The sequence below is a fragment of the Podarcis bocagei genome (genome assembly GCF_964188305.1).
Source record: "Podarcis bocagei genome assembly, chromosome: 1".
NCBI classification, from domain to species: domain Eukaryota; kingdom Metazoa; phylum Chordata; class Lepidosauria; order Squamata; family Lacertidae; genus Podarcis; species Podarcis bocagei.
This window is the reverse complement of record NC_138125.1, coordinates 51,961,158-51,981,104: the sequence shown is the minus strand read 5'-3', so window position 1 is coordinate 51,981,104 and position 19,947 is coordinate 51,961,158. Positions and strand designations below refer to the sequence as shown.

General features: G+C 46.9%; 1 protein-coding gene across 2 annotated transcripts; it reads left to right on the top strand.

The window, feature by feature from the left end:
• The first annotated feature begins 2 nt into the window (after nt 1-2).
• Nucleotides 3-19,900, top strand: THAP9 (THAP domain containing 9). Of its 2 annotated transcripts, none has more exons than XM_081164240.1 (6): nt 3-199; nt 418-613; nt 10,909-11,028; nt 11,908-12,136; nt 12,921-13,077; nt 16,604-19,900. In XM_081164240.1, the coding sequence occupies exons 1-6, from the start codon at nt 120-122 to the stop codon at nt 18,546-18,548; spliced, it is 2,727 nt and encodes a 908-aa protein (XP_081020366.1). In that variant the 5' UTR covers nt 3-119; the 3' UTR covers nt 18,549-19,900. The 2 variants fall into 2 exon arrangements, with proteins under 2 accessions (XP_081020366.1, XP_081020367.1); XM_081164241.1 differs by having other exon boundaries at nt 7-199; nt 12,924-13,077.
• Nucleotides 19,901-19,947: the final 47 nt, after the last annotated feature.

The following is a 19,947-nucleotide window of genomic DNA, read 5'->3' as shown; positions in this document are numbered from 1 at the left end:
GGTCGCCAACGGGGTCAGTCCAGAGTGCGCCGCGGACGTTGCCGCCATGACGCTCGAGGCAAAGTAACCGCGCTTGGCGGGAGCCGGGATTGGGGCTTTTCGCCGCGGAGTCGGAGACGATGCCTAAAGCCTGCTCGGCCGTTAACTGTCCCAACCGGGACACGCGGGAGAACCGGGCCAAGGGCCTCTCATTCCACAGGTCTGCATCTGAATACCGTAATGGGGCCTCCTCATGGAGAGTGTGGCTGGTTCTAAGCCTATTAGCGGCAGGGGCGGGGCTTTGGCTACCAGGGGGCGGGGCCCGGTGTGAGGTTGTGGGCGGGGCTTTGTGTCAGTCGGTGTCGTCACCTGCACCATCAGCCCATGGGGGGAAAGTCAGTGGGATTTATAGTTTCCCATCTCTTCTTCCTCCTGCAGCTTCCCCAAAGCCCACGAACTGAGGAAGAAGTGGATGCTGGCTGTGAATCGCATCGAGCCCGGCTCCAGGAAGCTGTGGATCCCAGGCTCAGGCGCCTGCATCTGCTCAGATCATTTCTTCCAGGATGAATTCGAGGTGTATGGAGGACAGAAGAGGCTGAAGGCGGGCGTGATCCCCTCCGTGTTCTCCTTCAAGGTATCCCAGCGCCAGAGAAGGGAGGAGAGTGCTGCCAGGCAGTACCACCAAGTAGCCAATGCTCCACCATGGTTTAAAGCAGAGTATTAGCCTCCATCTGTGACTGCTCCCCCAGTGGTGGCCACCAGCTTAGGTGCCTATAAAAGAGGATTCATGGGGCTGCACTGCTGCCAAGAGGCAGTGATGCTTCTGAATGCCCAGCAGGGGTGGCAATTTAAATAAAATATTGTGGGGGCCCAGGTAAACCCTGCCCCGCATAATCGATCACATGACACAGTGCACACACACCATTTGAATGGAAATGCCCATCAACTTAAATATTTTATTGTAGGGGCCAAAGCCCCCACAGCCCCTAGGAGTTGGCTCCTGTGATGCCCAGTTGTATAGAAACCATATGCTCCCCCAAATTCTTAAAGACTACAAGTGAGGGATGAGTGTCCACATTCCCTCCCACTGATAATTTTTCTGCACAGACAAGTGTATACCTAAAATATCAGAAAGCATTTCTCCATTTGATCACCCACCCACAGTCTGAAGAGGCACAGTCAGCTAACAGTCGAGTTTTAACATGAGGATTTAGATAATCTTATTTCCGAACTTTTAAAAGCAAGGCAGGATATCAAATCCAAATTCTTCTTCTTCTTCCGGCACTTGGAACTCTTCCCAGGTGATACCCTTCACACCCTGAATATTGTTGCCTAGTTGGAGCTCTAATGATGTGTCTTGCTTGTCTGGATGGAAGATAAAGAGGGGTGTATGATGTATATGTGTGTATAGAAAGGTAAATTTGCATTTATTGCATTTATTGCTCTGCCTACTTTTGGTACTGCCCCACCCACTACTGGCATGTGGCGCTCAGAAGGAAATAGGGAGCCTGGTCTGAAAAAAGGTGTGCCACTACTGGTCTAAACAGCCCTTGATGTGATCCAGCAGGGCTTCAAACTTTGACAGGCTGGTCATGTGTTCCTGTCGCTAATTGCTACTCTTATTTCCGTGTGTCTTGATGTTCTTGCTCATGATCCAAGCCATGCTGCCTTATTTCATGGGGTAATAAAGGTTTCTTTTACCAAGGCAGACAAGACTGCAAGCAGTCATAATAAAACAGTGCTGCTGACACTATGTTAGTACACCTGAAGATTATCTCACACCAATTCATGTTGTTGCCCTTGCTCTGTTCCCAGCAACAAGTAGCCTCAAAGTTCGGAGAAGTGTTTGATTCCCTCTCCCAGCACTGTAGTGCATCAACAGCATGAACCACTGGGGGGAGCCATAATATTATTATACAATATATGCTGTGTGGTGGAGGACATGTGAGGGGCTTGGAGTAAGAAGATACCAGAAACTTAAGGGCACAATCATACAGTGAAGATGATGATGATGATTTCAGTTTATATACCACCCTTTATCCAAAGATCCCAGAGTGGTGTACAACATCAAGAACATATTTCACGGAGCATAATAATCAAAAACATAATGCAGAGCATAATTATAGATGCATACTAATAAAATATTCACCATAACAGTCCCTGCCACAAACACATTTAACAAGCCATAGATTATTTAATGGCTGAAGGCCCGGGTAAAGAGGAATGTTTTTGCTTGGCGCCTAAAGACATGTAATGATGGTGGCAGGTGAGCCTCTCTGCGGAGAGCATTGCACAGATGAGGAGCCACCACAGAAAGGGCCCGCTCTCTGCTGGTTGAGGGGCTGCAGGGTTTAGCAGAAGCCCTGCTGCACTTTTCTAACAAACCAGGGCTTCTCCTGCAACCCTTGTGCTCCTAGCACCTATAATTGGATGCTGGGGCTTGGAGGTGGGAGTGGGAGGCCAAATGCCCCATTGGTGGGCATCCTTCACTATTACATTTATATCCTGCCTTTCCTCCAGGAGTTCAAGGTGGTATACACAGTTGTCCCCATCCCCATTTCACTATTGCAACACCCTTGTACAGTAGGTTAGGCTGAGAGATTGTGACTAGCGCAAAGTCACCCAGTGCACTTCATATCCGAGAGGGGATTTGAACTCCGTTCTTCCAGGTCCTAGTCCAATACTCTCCCTACTACGCTACACTGGCTCTCATTCCAGGCATGGTCCTTAACTGGTAAGCTTTAGGATGTTTCTAGGGGTAGTGAGTTTGTGTCTGTGTTTATACTGCTTTTGGCATTTCTGTGCTGTGTATTCCACACCACACTGTTTCAGGTTGAGCTTGCATTGGGTGTGGCAGCTATTCAGCCAACAAAGTGGTGACTTATCTACTGCCTCTTTGTCATAGCACGAGAATAGGATTGTTCTGTAAATACACTTCCCACACCCCTGCACATTATCTAGTTGCGCTGTTCATTTCTATGCTTCTGGAAGATTTGCTTGTACAGTGGTACCTCAGGTTAAGTACTTAATTCATTCTGGAGGTCCGTTCTTAACCTGAAACTGTTCTTAACCTGAAGCACCACTTTAGCTAATGGGGCCTCCTGCTGCTGCTGCGCCGCCAGAGCCCGATTTCTGTTCTTACCCTGAAGCAAAGTTCTTAACCTGAAGCACTATTTCTGGGTTAGCGGAGTGTGTAACCTGAAGTGTATGTAACCTGAAGCGTATGTAACCCGAGGTACCACTGTAATAAAATGTCATCGTTCCCCCCCCCCATTTCCTCTTTATGTCACAGTGTCACTCCATATTTCATTGCTGTAGGGTAGGAAGGTTTTAACAGTAACATTATATTAGCACACAGGAAGAATGGAAGTTATATTTAGCTCTTATTTCCATTGTATTCAACTTTTCTATACCACCTTGAGCATTAATTCAAAACGTGTTGACTGACCAATTTATGTGTATTTCAGGGTATCTTTATGTTTCTATTTCTTTTTTAGAGTTCCTCTACTTGATCCAGATTTTAGTTTCCTCTAGGTTGCTTATTAGGCTTACATAACAGGGGGGACAGACATCTAGAAGGTTGGGGTTTTGTTTTTTTAACACTGGAGTGCTTTGTGGGGAACCCTGCAATATGCAAACCCACACATGATTGCTCGGCAGACAATGGCCACTTTGTGTAACGTTTCACTGAGTTTGCGCCACACCCTGGTTGCAGTGTTTCCATTTCTGCTTGCAAGTTCAGGCAGAATCTATTCAAGTTTAAGAACTTTCAGGTCTCACTGATTTCATGGCCTCGGCTCTGTATACCTAAAAGAGCAGCTTCGCCCCCATCATTCAGCTCTGACGTCCAGTTCTGAGGGCGTTCTGGTGGTTCCCTCATTGTGAGAAGTGAAGTTACACGGAACCAGGCAGAGAGCCTTCTCAGTAGTGGCACTCGCCCTGTTGAATGCCCCCACATCAGATGTCAAAGAATGAACAATTACACAACTTTCCAAATACAGCCCTGTATCGGGAAGTTTTTAATGTTTGATGTCTCACTATGTTTTTATATTATGTTGAAAGATGCCCAGTGTGTCTGGGGCAAGCCAGTTGGATGTCTGCGGTTTAAGTAATGAATAATAATAATAATTAATAATAATAATTAATATTATTCAGTGGAAGAGATTTTCATTGTAATTCGATACTACAGTTACACTAGCTGAGTGGGCATGGGTTGCTTCTCAGCTCCATGCCCTATTCTGGAGTGGGGAATTGGCTGGTCAGAAGACTTGAGGGTCCTTATGTTCCACACCACCCAGGGGCCAACTTTAATGAGTGGATGGGGTTGCCCACCTGTCAGTCAGCCAACATCACCGTAATGTCAGGTGACCCATCTTCCTTTGACCTGCACAGCTTGAAATCAAACCAACGGCACAGTACTTTGTAGGTGCCTGCAATCAGCTGCTTTGCAAGCAAGACCGTTTTTGGCCCAACTTTGTCTTTGCTTGCCTGACACCTGATGACATATATGACATCCGGTGTAGGACAGGTGGGCTTGGATTGACCAAAATGCCTTCACAGGCCAAATGGGGCAGCCTGGTGGGCCTAAATAATCTTGCAGGCTGGAGAGCCCCCACTGCTGCTGCTATATCAGGGGTCAGCAACCTTTTTCAGCCGTGGGCCGGTCCACTGTCCCTCAGACCATGTGGGGGGCTGCACTATATTTTTTTGGGGGGGAGGGGAATGAACAAATTTCTGTGCCCCACAAATAACCCAGAGATGCATTTTAAATAAAAGGACACATTCTACTCATGTAAAAACACGCTGATTCCTGGACTATCCGCGGGCCGGATTGAGAAGGCATTGGGCCGCATCTGGCCCACGGGCCTTAGGTTGCCTACCCCTGTACTATGTATTAGCTGGAGAATTCCTCATTGGAGGATGACCTGGAGCCCCCAGTACTTAGCAAAGCCCCAGACCTGACTAGATCTGGGGAGATGAGTAAGTTGGGACTCTTGGACAAGGCCGCTATGGGGCTGTTGGCACAGTGGGAGAGTTTGGCCTCAGAAGCTAAGGCTGGATGGACCCTGAGCTTGTAGGAGCAACAATGTTTTAAACAGCAAATGGAAACCTGTCCATAAAGGGAAGTACCAGACTTGGGAGTCTTTCTTTGACAACAGCTCATGAAACTCAGCTGGACCCCTGGGTGTGGTTCCGGTAGCTCCAGCTCAAAGACCTCAGCACCAGGCTGGAACACTCGTTGCCTGGACCTTGAACTGCCCCTCAACTTGCCTCTTTCCGGCACCGCTTGGGATCGGCTCTATATGTGCTATGGGAACAACATGAGTGCTGTGTTGGGTGGGATCTTCTTCCTTTCCCTTGCGTGTTTTGGCTACAAAATTGTGTTTGAGAGCAGCAAAAGGAGTCTTGAACCCCTGCTTATTGGGATGTTTTGGGGCTTCAAGCAGCAGAGTTACTGCTGGTTTCTCATGTTGAGATGAAGGGACATCTGCTCTTTGTGTGTGTGTGTTTGAGTCATTAAGAGTTCGCTGGCTCCCTCCATTTGTGGGCACCATCACCTATAGTCCCTGATTGGTGGGCTTTGGCAGAGTTTCTTAGTACTGTAGTAGGAAGTGTGGGGGAGGGCGGTCTGCTGTTTTTACACCATTTCAATGCTTTCTGAGTTGTGTGTTTTCCTCAGATATAATGGCTGGTCTCCTGGTACAATAGCCAGATATCTCCCCTCTTCTTCCTACAGTATTTACAGTATAAGATTGCTACTTCGTTCAAGGGTAGCATTCAACTAAGTTTTACTCAGAGTAGACCCATTGAACTTAATGGCCCTAACTTAGTCATGTTTATTCATTTCCGTGGGTGTACTCTGAGTAAAGCTTAGTCAACTTAAATGTTTAGTTGTTAGCTGGGATGTGTCCATGTGACTGCATGTTGACACAAGTTAGCATCTAGACTCTCACCTTACAGATAAGTCTATCCTGGATGCACATCTTTGTAGGATCTGGGATTGGTATAGCTCAATGAATAAAGATGGAAGAGAGTTGAACTAAGGTTTTGTTCCTGTCTCTCACTTATTTAGAACAGAAAGTTCTCGATTTGTCTGTAGCTTGTAAGTCAGAGGTAGGGATGTTGTTAGATACAATTCCCATCATCTCTGTTGGATTCACAGCAACATCGGAAGATCATGTTTTCTGTCCTTGCTATGATGTTTAAAGGGGGTGGGGAGACTGTGTGCCCCTCACTCTTTATATCCACTTCATAATTCTTTGTGTTTGCCTCATATCTAATCTTTTTTCCACGCCTCCATGGTATAGGGAGGTGGTGGTTGTTTTTCTGGAAGTATTGCTGATCCAATCTAAAAGAATCTCTGCACAGAATAACGTTTTGGTTTTGCCACAAGAGGGAACATCAGATTTGGCTGCAATGTGGGACCTTTCCCCCACTCTCCCCCTTTATTGCTGGTTGTATTCATCAGTGCATAGGCTGCCCAAAACGTAGCTCCCTGGGGCTTTCTGTCCTGTGTTTCTTGTTGTTTTCTTTCAGAATGGGTGATCTGTATGCCTCTGAAGCTGCAACATAGGCACACTGCTCTTAACTGCCAAGTGTTTGTTTCAGGAGAGTGCCCTGCCTCCTTGTCTTCAGTCCCTGAATAATGCAAGCACTGTCCACGAAAAGTTTCAGTATGTACAGCTGTTGTTAAATGTCATGCTACGGCAGGAACAAAATGTCCAAGAGGGCAGGGTATCCTGGGTTACATTAAGATTTGAAGCAAGTCCCTAGCAGCATGTGGCTTGTTACTCTTTGAAGCAAGATGCTGAGCTAGGTAGATCTCCTTTGTGGATTGAGGCAGAAGATCTTGCACTACCTATGGCAATTGAAAGCTTTCATCTGGGGTCATAGAAGGTAGAAGGAAATGACAAACACAGAAGATGGCCGGGGGTGGGGGTTGGAAGCATCCCAAAAGAAGTGATTTTATCCATATGCAGCCTACCTGTGGCCTGTTTTGTAATCCTTCTCACAGAAGAAGAACTGAGTTTAGTTTGGTGCCTTTGTAGAACAATCAGGCCTCTTAAAGAACTAGGCAGATGCAAAATGCTTTCTAAATGGAGTAGTCTTATTTGGGACTGTTTGGACTTTCTGAGGGGGTTTCTCTCAGCCTTGATATCTTGCTCACATCTGGGAGAGGCCTGGGTTACTGCATGAAGAAAGCAATGGTCTCTGGGATCCTCAACATCTGGTTTGGATTAGTGAGGTAACCGCAACATCCTGTGAGTAGGCCCTGGTGTAATAACTGGATTTGCTACCTCAGTCCAAAAAATGAGCGCCTGGGGAGAGTGCACCCTCCTTGCCTCTTTCCAAAAGTTGAAATAAATTCATTTGAATGGAAAGTCATTTGAATTTTTTATAGCCAAAGGGGTGGGGAAATGACATTGCACAACTCACAGAAGCAAACTAACTTCCCAGGGGCTTGTCTCTTGTCCTCCTTGGTGTGAGTCATGCTGTCCTAGAGGGGAAAGAGTTGTGGTACAGGAACAAGAAGGCTGGTTCTCGTCCCTAAATCTTACCCAGGCCCCTCAAATGCCTCATAATTTCTGACAGCATTCCTAGTCTCTGACAATACAGAGCTGCAGAGGTGGATGCTTCCGATCCCATCCCCTGGTTTTCTGTGAAGGCAGCAGAAATGTAAGAATTGCTGGCATTAGGGATGTTTGTCTTCCTTGTACAGGACAGGAAAGGCTTCCTGCTAGTGACTCTTCCCTGGTCAGGAAAGCTGTAGTGCAGCTCACCTTGGCAGCTTAGCTGGGCTTTTTAATTGTCTGCCTTGCAGCCTTGGGCCATACTGAGGGATTTCTGAGCTGCAGCTTGATTCTCATTTACTAACCTCAAGGGCCCTCCTCCTAGATCTCCTTTGTCCCTAAAATATGTGCTACCTCAGGTTCTGGTCCAGTCTAAAACCCGCAACCTCTAAGGGTTGACTACAACTAAATTCTGCTTGGTGTAGGCCCATTAAAATTAATGAACCCAAGTTAGTCATGTCTGTTAGTTTCAGTGGGTCTTCTCTGCATATGAATAAGATTTGATGCAACCTCACTTTTCCATGGCACTTTCCCCTTCTCATTCAGCAGTGTTAGGAAACCTCAGGTTTGAGGGTGAATGTGGCTCTCTAGGCCTTTCTTTCAGGCCCTCATGACTCTCACTAGGCCACACCCTTCATTGTCCCTGTTCTGTACCCTCCTTGTGAACTGTTGCCTGGCTGGAAGATGTCTGTGATGATGCCTTTTGCTTGTGTGAATGGAAAGGTGTGTGTATGTGGGGGTCAGGGAGTACAGATTGTTATGACTTTTGCATGACTAGGATGTAGCCTATGTAGATAAGAGTCCCATCTGGTGCCCCGCCCAATTTTGCCTCTGGCCTCCTCCATGACTTGCATGTGGCCCTTGTAAGGTTCTCCATGGGGCAGTGCAGCTCTTGGGCCCAAAAAGTTTCCTCACCCCTGCTGCTCAGGAAGCAATGGCTTCTAAGACCATCCGTTAAATGAAGAAAAATAAGCTGTAGGTGATTGTGTTTATTTTTGAAGACAGTTGAGTAGATAGACACATTTCCTAGTATGTAATCCACTGAACACAGGTGCAAGAGAGTGAATTGAAAGTGGGAATATGCGAAGGAAAAAGACACATTGCCAAAAGCAGTGGGATTCAGAATAGGGAGAGGATTTACTTAAACTTGCAAACTTGGGTTGAAGGAAGGAAAATGCAGTAAGGGAGGACGAGAGTTTGGGAATTGGTAGTGGGCCTTGGGGGTGTATATGTAAAGGGAATGGAAGAGAAGAACTCTGGTTCATCCATCAGCTTTTTGCTCCGTAATAGCAGGAACTGGAAAGCTGAAGAAGTGCCAACACATTTTATGAGTCTCTGATTCAGCTGCTCGGACAAAGGGTCATACAGTGAAGAAGGAGCCACAAAAGAACTTCTTTATCCAGATACCTGCTAGGACAGACCATTTGTTGGCAATAGAAGGGGTGTCCAGATGATAGCCTGACATGAAATATAGTACTATATGTAGAAATGGAAGACAGGAACAAGGAAGGGATTGCTGTACTGGGAGCAATATTCAGTGGGTAAATCTATTTATTAAAGTGCTTAAATGTATGTTAAGTGTTGTACAGTAGTCAATATATTGGCACCCTGCCAAAATTAGCTCACACTTCAACAGAGGGACAAGACACAGAAGGATCAGGGAACAGCAGGAATAAGGTGGTCAGGCAAATGCACCAAATTCAGGGACACTTTAAGTAGCAGTATATCTATCTATCTCTCTATCTCTCTATCTATCTATCTATCTATCTACCTACGGGATTTATCTTATTTTGAAAATTTATATCCCACACTTCAGCTGATAACTCTCCCAGAGGAAGACACATTGCAGAGTTTCCCTTCTTTCTTATACACTTTGTTATCAAACATTTCCAACAGTCCTATCCATATTTAGTCAGAGGTTAAGTGTCATTGTATCCTATTGGTTGTACCCCTCTTTGTGTAAGTGCATTTAACATTGCAGCTTTTGATCAAGGTCAAGGTCTCCCAGCACTTTTCCTGTTCTGCCACCGGCTTGTGGGCTCAGCAGAGGATTTCCATAGTCCTAAAACAAAAAAAGGGACAGCTGCAGAGATGGATATGGTTCCCACTACGTCAAAGTGGGGGCGGGGGGAATATGCTTAGGTGTGCTGCAGTGGGGTGGGGGAATGTTCCAAGCAGTTTTTATTAAGAAGCATTCCCCCCCCTTTGGTTCTCAAAATGCCTTAGGAACCATATTCATCTGTGCAATTTTCTTCCTTTTGTCTTTGGTGTATTTTCTGTAGTGGTCATTGGGCATAGATTTTTATAGTCGTTTTTGGTGTGTACCTTGTAGCCCAACAGCATCGGAAATGTTTTAGGAAATTTGATATAATAATCTGCACCTGAAGAGCTGGCATGCTTGAGATTAGGCCTCTGTCTGAAAAGGCTACGAAGCTTTACTCCCAAAGCCAGTTTTCCTTCCATATCCCACTGATAATAATGGGGAGGCAAGGTGATGCAGAGGCAGAATATTTGCATTGCATGTAGAAGGGTCCAGGTGCAATGTCTGGCATCTCGAGGTAGTGCTGGCTAAAGACTCCTGCCTAGAGCCATGGAGAGTTGCTGTCAAATCAGTGTAGGCATTGCGTGTCTCTGTTCCGAGAGTCCAGAATTCATTCCCTTCCCATGCCTGACAGCTGGTGTTGAGGAAAAGGGATGTGTCTTAACCTTCAGACTATACTATTTCAGAGCACAGGCAAGGAATTCTGTGTTTGAAGTCAGACACTGGAAAACCAGCACACCATGGAGGAGGCTAAGAGAACAACTGTCTCTGACAATGTTACCTTTATTGTGCAGTGAATTAGTTTTGTAGTGGATGGCTATTCCAATACATAAGCCCTCATCTGTATTCTGGTCTCAGAAATGCCTTTTTTCTTCATTTGAAATAAATCTGGGTTTGCCTGACAATGAGTAAATAACATAGAGAGTAGGTTGGATCAAACATAATGCCACAATCAACACATGTCTACACATAAGTAAATCCCACTGACTTCAGTGGGACTTTGAGATAAGTGTATCTAGGATTGCAGCCGAGCGGTTAACTTTTCACCCAGTTAAATTGATGAAATTTAAGATAGTCATGAGTAAGTTGCCTCATTAATTGTGTGGGACTAAGGCATAACCTGGATCCAGCCTCTAAAGTTTGAAGTATGCTTAATTAGTTCCAGTAATACCATGGCAATGTTGTTGGGGATTATTTTTTGTTCACTTTTGCCTTCTACTACAGCATTAGCTTATCCAGTCTGTTTCAACTAGGCCTTTTTCTTTTTTTTTGGTCGAATTGCTATGTCTAATTCATTTGAACTTTTTCTCAATACAGGAAGCAACAAAAGGGAAACATCCATCAAAGTCTGTCAAAACCATGGGCATCAGTTGGCCAGTGGCTAGTATCAGCGAAGCTACTCCAGCAGCTGACTCATCTCCTGCACAAGCCAAAGCAGTACGTATACCAGCGAGGGTTGCTGGTGCCTTCTCCAGTGCCAGCAATGCAGCTGTTGGGAAGGACTTTGGGGCAGAGGTCAAGGGCCCCACACAGAAGAATGAGCAGGAGAACGCTAAACACAGCAGAGCTGGCTCCAAATTCTGAAAAAAGTAATGGACCTTACCATATGAAGAACCCCTCCTCCCCACCAGGAGACCGTTAAGTCCAGAATCTAAAATTACAAAACTGTGTGTCACTAAATGCTCTAGCGTGTAGCTTATATTACCATTGGTACTTGGACAAAGCCTATAGCGGAGATGGGGAACCTCAGGCCCATGGGTGAAATGTGGCCCTCCAGGTCCCTCTCTGGCCCTCTGGACACTCCCCAGGCCACACCCACTCTTCCAAGGCCACATCCCTAATTGTTCTTAGATTGCATCCTCCTTGAGTGTTTGTGCCTGGCTGGAATGTATCCTTGACCTCAAATAATGCTTCTTGTGGGCCTGGATGGAGGTGGTGTGTAAGTGTGAGTAGAAACCAGCCTACTGTACAAAGGTAGAACTTTACATTCTATGCTCCTGGAGCGAACTGCAGAACCTGACTTCCATCACAGTATCCTAAGTTAGCTTTAAAGAGGGAGAGTGGCCACATCCTCTAACTATTGTGAATCTGATGGGAGAAGGGAGTCTGGGAACGGTTTACTCTGGCTGTGGTGACAGGCTAAAAGGAAAATCAAGGCAAAGGAGAAAGGTGAAGTCAGTTTAGTTTTCAGGAATAAGCAAATCCAGCCCTTTGTGGAAAATCTGCATGGACAAACATTGGGCGCTGGGAGGACATGGAAGTTATGGTGAGAGAATTAAAGAGATGGAGCAACGGGTCTTCTTTGTCTTCCTGTAGGTGGAGCTCATCCAAGCGGAGCATCAGTATAGTCTGAGTGAAGCTATGGGCAGCAGAACCAAGTCTCTGATCCCCACTGGCCCCGTGCAGGGGACTGAACGGGAGCAGGACGCAGCGCAGCGCCGCCTCTCCTATTATCAGCAGGAGCTGTGGAGTGTGCTGGAGAGCCTGCGGGAGCAGCATCTCCTCCAGAAGGACATGGAACACACGCTGCGCTCCCAGTTCAGCGGTAAGCACCGTAAGCTTTGCCAAAGGGGCTCTTCTTCATGCCAGAGGCCTTTGCAATAAGACCAGTGCAGTTTCAGAATCATTCAAGGTTCCACGGAGGGAGCCGTGATACAAACCAGCTTCAAGGCTTGGTTAAGATGCGTGGGGTAATTTTCACAGCCCTCTAGCGGCTCACGCACCAGAAGTAATGTATTTAGTGTTAACTTTGGAAGTGTATACTTGATTCTAACCAAACTATGCCTCCTTATGTATATTTTGCTGTAGGAGGCTTAGTTTGGTCAGAATCAAGTATACGCTCCCAGAGTTAACACTAAATACATTACTTCTGGTAAATGAACCACCGTAGCTGCTAGAAGGCCGTGAAAAAATTGTGTCCTGGGCTTTTTAGAGTCATCTACCCATGTACTTTCTGAAACCAAAGGAGCACATTGGTTGCCAGATGTGGAATATATTGGCATTGTTTCAGCCCCCCTACCTCACTTGATTACCTCCTCAGCATTTCCGACTGGCCAGTTGTGCTCAGTATGCAATTGCTACAAATCTCCCCCACTTCACCAAATCCTTAATAACTTTAAGTACATCCTTCTCTGCTTTCTTGGTCACCCAATCCTCCTGGGTTTTGGACCCAGTTTCCTTCCCCATGAAAATAGAGGATGTTGAATCTTCTCCCAGCCTCCAGTCTGAATGCAGCAGAGTCACTGCTGAAATGCTTCCTCTGCAGCATCACCCCAAATTAGCTTCACCTCACTGTCCATCCCTTGCTTGAGGAACCCTCTTTACTTCAGCAGACCTGCAGCTCACTTTGCAGTGTGAGGGAACCCTGTGCGAGAACTACCCAGCTGCCACCCGCAACTTTGCCGTCTCGCTGCATTTGTTCTCAGCCAAGGCCTATGAATTCGTGAAGAAGACATTCCAGCTCCCAGAGGCCAACACCCTTCGCACGTATGTCTTTCTTATTTGTATCTTGTTTGTGTTAACTAGGGGCAAACGTTGCAAAGCAACAGTGCACAGACATAGGCACTATATATGCATTCTAGCTTGCTGAGCCAGTGTGGTGTAGTGGTTAAGAGCGGTAGTCTCGTAATCTGGGGAACCGGGTTCGTGTCTCCGCTCCTCCACATGCAGCTGCTGGGTGACCTTGGGCCAGTCACACTTCTCTGAAGTCTCTCAGCCCCACTCACCACACAGAGTGTTTGTTGTGGGGGAGGAAGGGAAAGGAGAATGTTAGCCGCTTTGAGACTCCTTAAAGGGAGTGAAAGGCGGGATATCAAATCCAAACTCTTCTTCTTCTTCTTCTGAAGAAACTACTTTTTCCAGTGTGACACTTTTAAGATGGGAGAAAAGAAAGAGGGGTGGGGAATGCCTGAAAACACACTACTTCATTATGTCGGGACACCTCACATACAGACTTAGAGGAACTCCTGAACTTTGTCTGCAAGCTTTCTTTGTAAGATTTGCCACTGACTGCTCAGACATGGATGACACCTCTTGGGCCATCTTCTGAAGGCCCACAATGGCAGAGGATCTGACTTGCAAGCAGAAGGTCCCTGGTTCAGTCCCTGAGCTGGCAAAAGGCTCCTGCCCCAAATCCTGAAGGGTTTCTGCTAGCACTGTGGAGCTAGATGAAGCAGTGGTCTGACTTGGTATAAGGCAGCTTCCTCTGTTCTCATGCTACACAAGTAAATTCCACATCAAACAATCCACAAGGGCAAATATGAAGTTTGAGGTGCAGAGGAGACAGATAAATTCAGCCAAATGTCCAGATGAAAAAAAAAAATTCACTAGCTGCGAAAACTCCTAAGAGCTGCCGTAGATGTTATCTGGAGGGGAAGGGAGTTCCACCCTCAGAGGCCCTGTATCAAGAATGCCTTCACTCAGGTTGCCGGAAACCAAATTCCAGGCAAATGTAACAATCCCTCAAGGAAAGTAGGGCAAATTCCTTTGTTCCAAAAAGAAGAGCCCAAATCTGAAAATCAGGTTCCTCAGAGGAGATATTTGCAGATCCCCTGGAAAAGCTTTCATTAAAAATGCAATATTGGGCAAAAGGAGGAAATTGTCAAACCATGAGGATATAACTGTTGGTAACCAAGGATTTAGGGCTGGATGACTGAGCTGGATGACAGATAAAAATGAGTTTGACATCCTGCAAGGGACACATGGATGCCTGTGGCACCATGAAGACTATCGATGCATGGACTTTTGTAAACAATAGCTTAGGCTGCCGCCCAACACCATTTATTCTGAGTAAGCCCCATGGAATTCAATAGGACTTACTTCTGTAGACATGGCTAGGATTGCACTGCTACTTCACCAAATGACCTTGAAGGCATGCTGGGGGGAAATGGTTAATCTTTCAAGGTTACTGGAATTGAACCTTGAAAGATTTGAGTAATGTACTAGCCAACTAATTGATCACTTTACATGGGTTATTATGGGAGGAATTCAGTGTAGCCCTAAACAGATCACACTGTCAGCTCACGCTTGCTCTTCTGGGGGTTCTCCAGTCGCCTCAGAGCTGTTATCAGAGGTGCAGGGGGCATGCAGTGGGAGGATCGGGAGAAACCTTCATTGCACTAGCGGAAGTCCTTGCACAGGCTTCCACAAGTGAGACTGGTTAGTTGAATTTGGCCCTTTGTTTATATCCCAAATTCCTCCAGGGAACCTAAGGTAGCATACTTGGTTCTATGTCCGACCCCCATTTTATCCTCACAACAACGCTGTGAAGCAAGTTAAGCTGAGAGATGGTGACTGACCCAAGGTCACCCAGGGAGCTTCAGGACTGAGTCAGAATTTAAACCTGGGCTGTCCCTTGTTTAGTACAGCATGACAGTACAACCTCTGCGCTGGCTTGGCATCACATTGTTGTATGAAAGCAATTTGAGAGAGGTAAATGATGCCCAAAACTCAGGGGAAAGCCAAGGTGAACAAAAAGACTTGAATGTGATGTGCCCCGTGTGTGTGTGTGTGTGTGTGTGTGTGTGTGTGTGTGTACACACACAGAGAGAGAAGTTAAGCTTTTCATCCACTGGAGGTTAAAGTAAGATCAGATTTATTAGCAAAAGGAAGCAGAGGGATGGACAATTCACAAGGAAAAGGAAACAGCTGTGCTAGTTGATAAAACTAGACTTTGGAGGTATAAGCATCACTGCAAGCCTCTAAAGGTTTTCTCAGAAATATGTCTTGCTTTCTCAAAAAAAGTATGATCTCTCTCTCTCTCTCTCTCTCTCTCTCTCTCTCTCTCTCTCTCTCTCTCTCTCTCTGTCCCACATACATACATATAGGATTGCAATCTAAGAAAGATAGTCTGAATTGGTTGGTCTTCTCCCATCCATCCAAACACTCAGTGGCACCAAAGAAATAAGCTAAAAAATATCATAAGACGCACGTGTCACTTAATTACAATAGTCTCTATGTGGTTTACAGTGGTACCTCGGGTTAAGAACTTAATTCGTTCTGGAGGTCCGTTCTTAACCTGAGGTACCACTTTAGCTAATAGAGCCTCCCGCTGCCGCCGTGCGATTTCTGTTCTCATCCTGAAGCAAAGTTCTTAACCTGAGGTACTATTTCTGGGTTAGCGGGGTCTGTAACCTGAAGCGTCTGTAACCCAAGGTACCACTGTACAAGAGATACAATGCAAAATGGTAAAAATCAGTTAAAACACTAAAATCAGATCTGTCACTGGAAAACGTACTCTGCTATTCTGTGAGAGCCCAGATATTGGGAAAACAACTTTGGACTATGGAAACATCAAGAAAAGCAGACATAGCAAAGGCACGTGTATCACAGAACCACACAACCGGCACTTGGCAAAATCAAAGTACCGTGCTATAATGATGTGCCTCTTTAATTTCAAGAGCCAGAAACATCTTTCAGTGATAATTAAAATATAGGTGTTAAAAAATGGACTCATAAAATAGTGGTGTAGAGAGTGGTGGACACAATGTGGTGGGGATGTACACGTGGGAAAAGCACAAAGTGCCCTGTACTATGGAAAGTCAATTGTTACTCTGCTTGTAGTTCACAGAAAGGCAACAATTAGATAGCACTAGGAGCCCATTGGGAAGCAACCTAAGAGTGACCCACACAAACTGTGCCAAATGCACTGTTAGCCTAAAGGAAACCACATGGATGATTTGGTGTGTTGGGAAGAAAACAGGCTTTCAAGCTCACCTGATGGTTTATGGGAGATTTTTTCTTCTCGATTTCAAATACTGCAAAGAGAACTAGAGGATATAAGCAGAACTGATGCAAGCTCTGCCTTCCCATGTGGAACTATTCTCAGGCCCTCTAGCACAAGCATGGCCTAAAATAGTTTATGAAAGTAACATCATGCTTTGATTTTTCTTAAGCACGAGGGCAAAGAAACATACTATCCTCAGGCTCTGAAGTTTGGCAGTAGAAGAAAGATTTTTGTTTGAACCAAACATGGAGCTGATTAGCTTTCTTTCCCATGCTTCTTCCCTCATAGGTGGCTCTCAAACCTGGATTATGAACCGGGATTCAGCCAACAAGCCTTCGATGCTCTGGCGGAGAGATCTCAAGCAGGGGAGAAAACCTTCAAGTTGTGCTCTCTCCTTATGGGCTCAATCCCTTTGGAAAGGAGAAGCCACTATGACCCTTCCACCGGGCATTTGCATGGTTTGATGGACTTTGGTGCTGGTAAATATGATGCGGATGAGGTTTCGGCAGCCGGAGAAGCCCTCCTGCTCGTGGCTGTTGGATTCCAAGGCCAGTGGATAGTGCCTGTTGGCTACTTCCTCCTTGCCACCCTTAGAGGGGACATACAAGCCCAGCTCCTATGCCACTGTATCCTCAAACTATACGACATTGGCGTGCAGGTGGTCTCTGTGACGTCTGATGCCACAGCTCCCAATATCGAGACAGCCAGGCGGCTGGGAGTGGTGGTGGACGGCCTCTTTGTCAAGTCCACATTTTTCCATCCAGCTACTCCTACGCTGGAAATAGCATACTACTTCGATCCCAGCCATTTGTTGACGCTGATCCACCGCTTGCTACAAGCCGCCGGCAGCCTCCAGGTGAGCGGCAAGGCGGTCTGCTGGGATTACCTCCTGCATCTCGGGGCTCTGCAGGAAGAAGTGGTGCTCCGGGCGGCATGCCAGGCCGGAGCGATCAGCCCGCAGAAACAGCAAGTGTGGGGAAATGGGGCCACGCAGTTGTTCAGCGAAGGCACGGTTCAGGCCTTGCATTTTGCAGCGAGGCTCGGCCTGCCTCAATTTCAGGGTCATGAAGCCACCGCCCACTTTATCGGGCTGCTGAGTGCCATTTTTGACGCGTGCAGCAGCTGCGGCATCTATGGGAAAGGTTTCAAGGCACCCCTCTCCCGAGCTAGTGCCAGCGCCCTCAACAACCTCTGCAACGAGTATGAGAACCTGCTTCGCAAACTCCGCACTGCCACCGGGGAGCTGGTAGGGCTGAGCAGGCATCGATGGGGCTTCATTGGCTTCCTGGTGAACCTGCGCAGCTTTCAGTGGCTGGCGCAGACCCATCTACAGGCAGAAGACGAGCCCACTACTTCTTTGATGTCCTGTTGGTGGAGCCTGGACCCTCTGGAGTGGTGCAGGGGAGCCATACAGCAAGCCCGTGGGCACAAAGGTGTTGGCCCCGCATGGACCTTCCAGCAGGCATACAGGCTTGTCTTGAACAGAGCTCTTTCTGGTCTGGGCCTCGATCCACCAAACCTGCTTGACATATCTTTACGCAGAAGAACTAACCTCCAGTTGCAGGCTTCCTGGCCTCTGGCTCGCGGGCAGATCTGGCTCTGGCCTCGGGGCACTGGGCCTCCACGAGAGACACAGGGCATAGCTGCAGCCTTTCTGGCCGAGTTGGAGGAAGACGCCATTGCCTGCATTTCCTGGGTTGTTTTGGGGAAGCTGCTGCCCCTCCTCTCCTGCGCCGAATGCCGCGCTGCCCTCTTGTGCCCTTGTAAGGGTGTGCCTGCGGGCAGTGCCCTGCTGTGCGTGGAGAGCAAGGGAAGAAAGTACCTCCCAGCAGAGTCCGTACAAAAGGTGATCCGCCGAGCAAAGCAGGTTGTTGGCCTGCCTTCCTTGTTCCTTGGAGACTCCAGCCACCGCGGGTTCTTGGCGCGGCAGCTGGCCATCTTGGCAGATGTGAGTGAGGAGCCCAGTCTGTTCTCATCCCTGGGCAACCACCTCTTTGAGAGCAACGCTGTGGTTTCCAACCATTACGTCACTCTGCTGCAGGAGCTTGTGCGAACCTTCTTGGAACTGTGGCTTGAGGCAGGGCAAGGGCAGTTGTCCATGCCACCGACTCATGAATGTAGCAGCTCTTTGAAAGTGGCTAATGGTAAGCAGCAGACAGGGAATGCAGATGGCCCCAGCAGGGACTGGCCTCAGCAAACGCGTGGACTTATGGAATGGTACATGCCTATTTGAAGGTGGTGGGAAGCTGAATGTTTACATGGCCTTGTAAGAGAAGTGGTAGCTTATGATATGCTGCAAGCTGGTAGAAAACTATGAGACTGCTTTGCACTTGGCTTTTTTATTGGAGCAGACACAGGCAGGGAGGTCCATGCGGAACTGACATGCAGGAAGGTCATTCTAACTTTTCACATGAAAGTGATGTGTGTGTGCCTTTGAGAAGCATTTTTGCAGGGCTTACAGCATGGGGATCACAGAATTGTAGAATTGGAAGAGACCCCAAGGATCATCTAGTCCAACCCCCCGCAGTGCAGGAATATTGGTATCCTATTTACATTGGCAAAGCTGGTCCTTATAAAGTTGTTTCCCCGAGTGGATATTGGAACTTCGCTTACGGACTTATCATGGCTTCCTTTGTTGTGCAGTCCCAGCTCTGGAGTTTTAAGAACCATATGCCTTTTTTCCAACTAGTCCCCCCAATTGGGACTTCCCCCTCCCCCATCACTTTTGTTACCAACCCCACTCTGGTCTGTAGAAGCAAAGCTGAGGCAGCAGCCCAGATTAGAACATAACTCTTGACCTTTGGCTATCAAGAAGCAAAGTCCAGCACCAAGTGGCTGAAGCCTTGGGCCAGGTCAATAAACAGCACAGGAATGAGAGCGATTACTTGTTGCAACAGCTGCACTCCATATTTCAACAGACTTGCACCTGTTGCAAAACTTCAACCCCAAGGCAAAGCACGTTTGCTACATAAAAGACACCAACTACAGCAAGTGATCTTTGCAACTTCTTGCAAGATTGCTGAGGACCTGACCCAAAGTGGTCCACTGCCTAACAGTGGTGCTCTGTAAAAATAGCTCCATGGGGCATGTGAAGAAGTGAGGCGAAGGCAGTTCTTAGCAGTCAATTATAGGCTGAAATGCTATGCCGTTCATCCTGTGCAAACCTTCCTTGGGTGGTTCTGAACACCACTAGCACCTCCTCTCACAACTATTCTGATGTAGCACAGGAGCCCCACATGTATAGTTGATGTACATCTGTTACCACAAACATAATGCTTATTTGAGTGCTTTCCATCTAATCCATGTGACTATACTGAAGGATACTATGGTTTGTCCTGTAACAGTAATATCAGATCCTAGTTGCGCTTCTTAACAGCATAGTTTTCAATACCTTGCTTCCATATGAAGTCAGTACTGCAAACTATCAACAGATTCAGCAGTTGGGATAGGAGCTTATGTAATACAGTTGCTAGACAGGTAGTTGGGGTGCAATTGAGATGGCTAGTTTGACTCTTGCCTAGGAATAAGCTGTCGGAGAGTTGCCATTCCACAGTTGGCTTCTAACTATCCTTTAATGTTCGTTTTTAGAGCAACTGCTACTTATTCAGCTGGCAGACAATAGGCTTGTTGGA

Excerpts from the sequence above, each read along its gene's own strand:
- THAP9 (XM_081164240.1), top strand. The coding sequence starts at position 120 with ATGCCTAAAGCCTGCTCGGCCGTTAACTGTCCCAACCGGGACACGCGG. Across the intron at positions 11,029-11,907 it reads CTCCTGCACAAGCCAAAGCA|GTGGAGCTCATCCAAGCGGA; the intron begins GTACGTATACCA and ends GTCTTCCTGTAG. Across the intron at positions 13,078-16,603 it reads GAGGCCAACACCCTTCGCAC|GTGGCTCTCAAACCTGGATT; the intron begins GTATGTCTTTCT and ends CTTCCCTCATAG.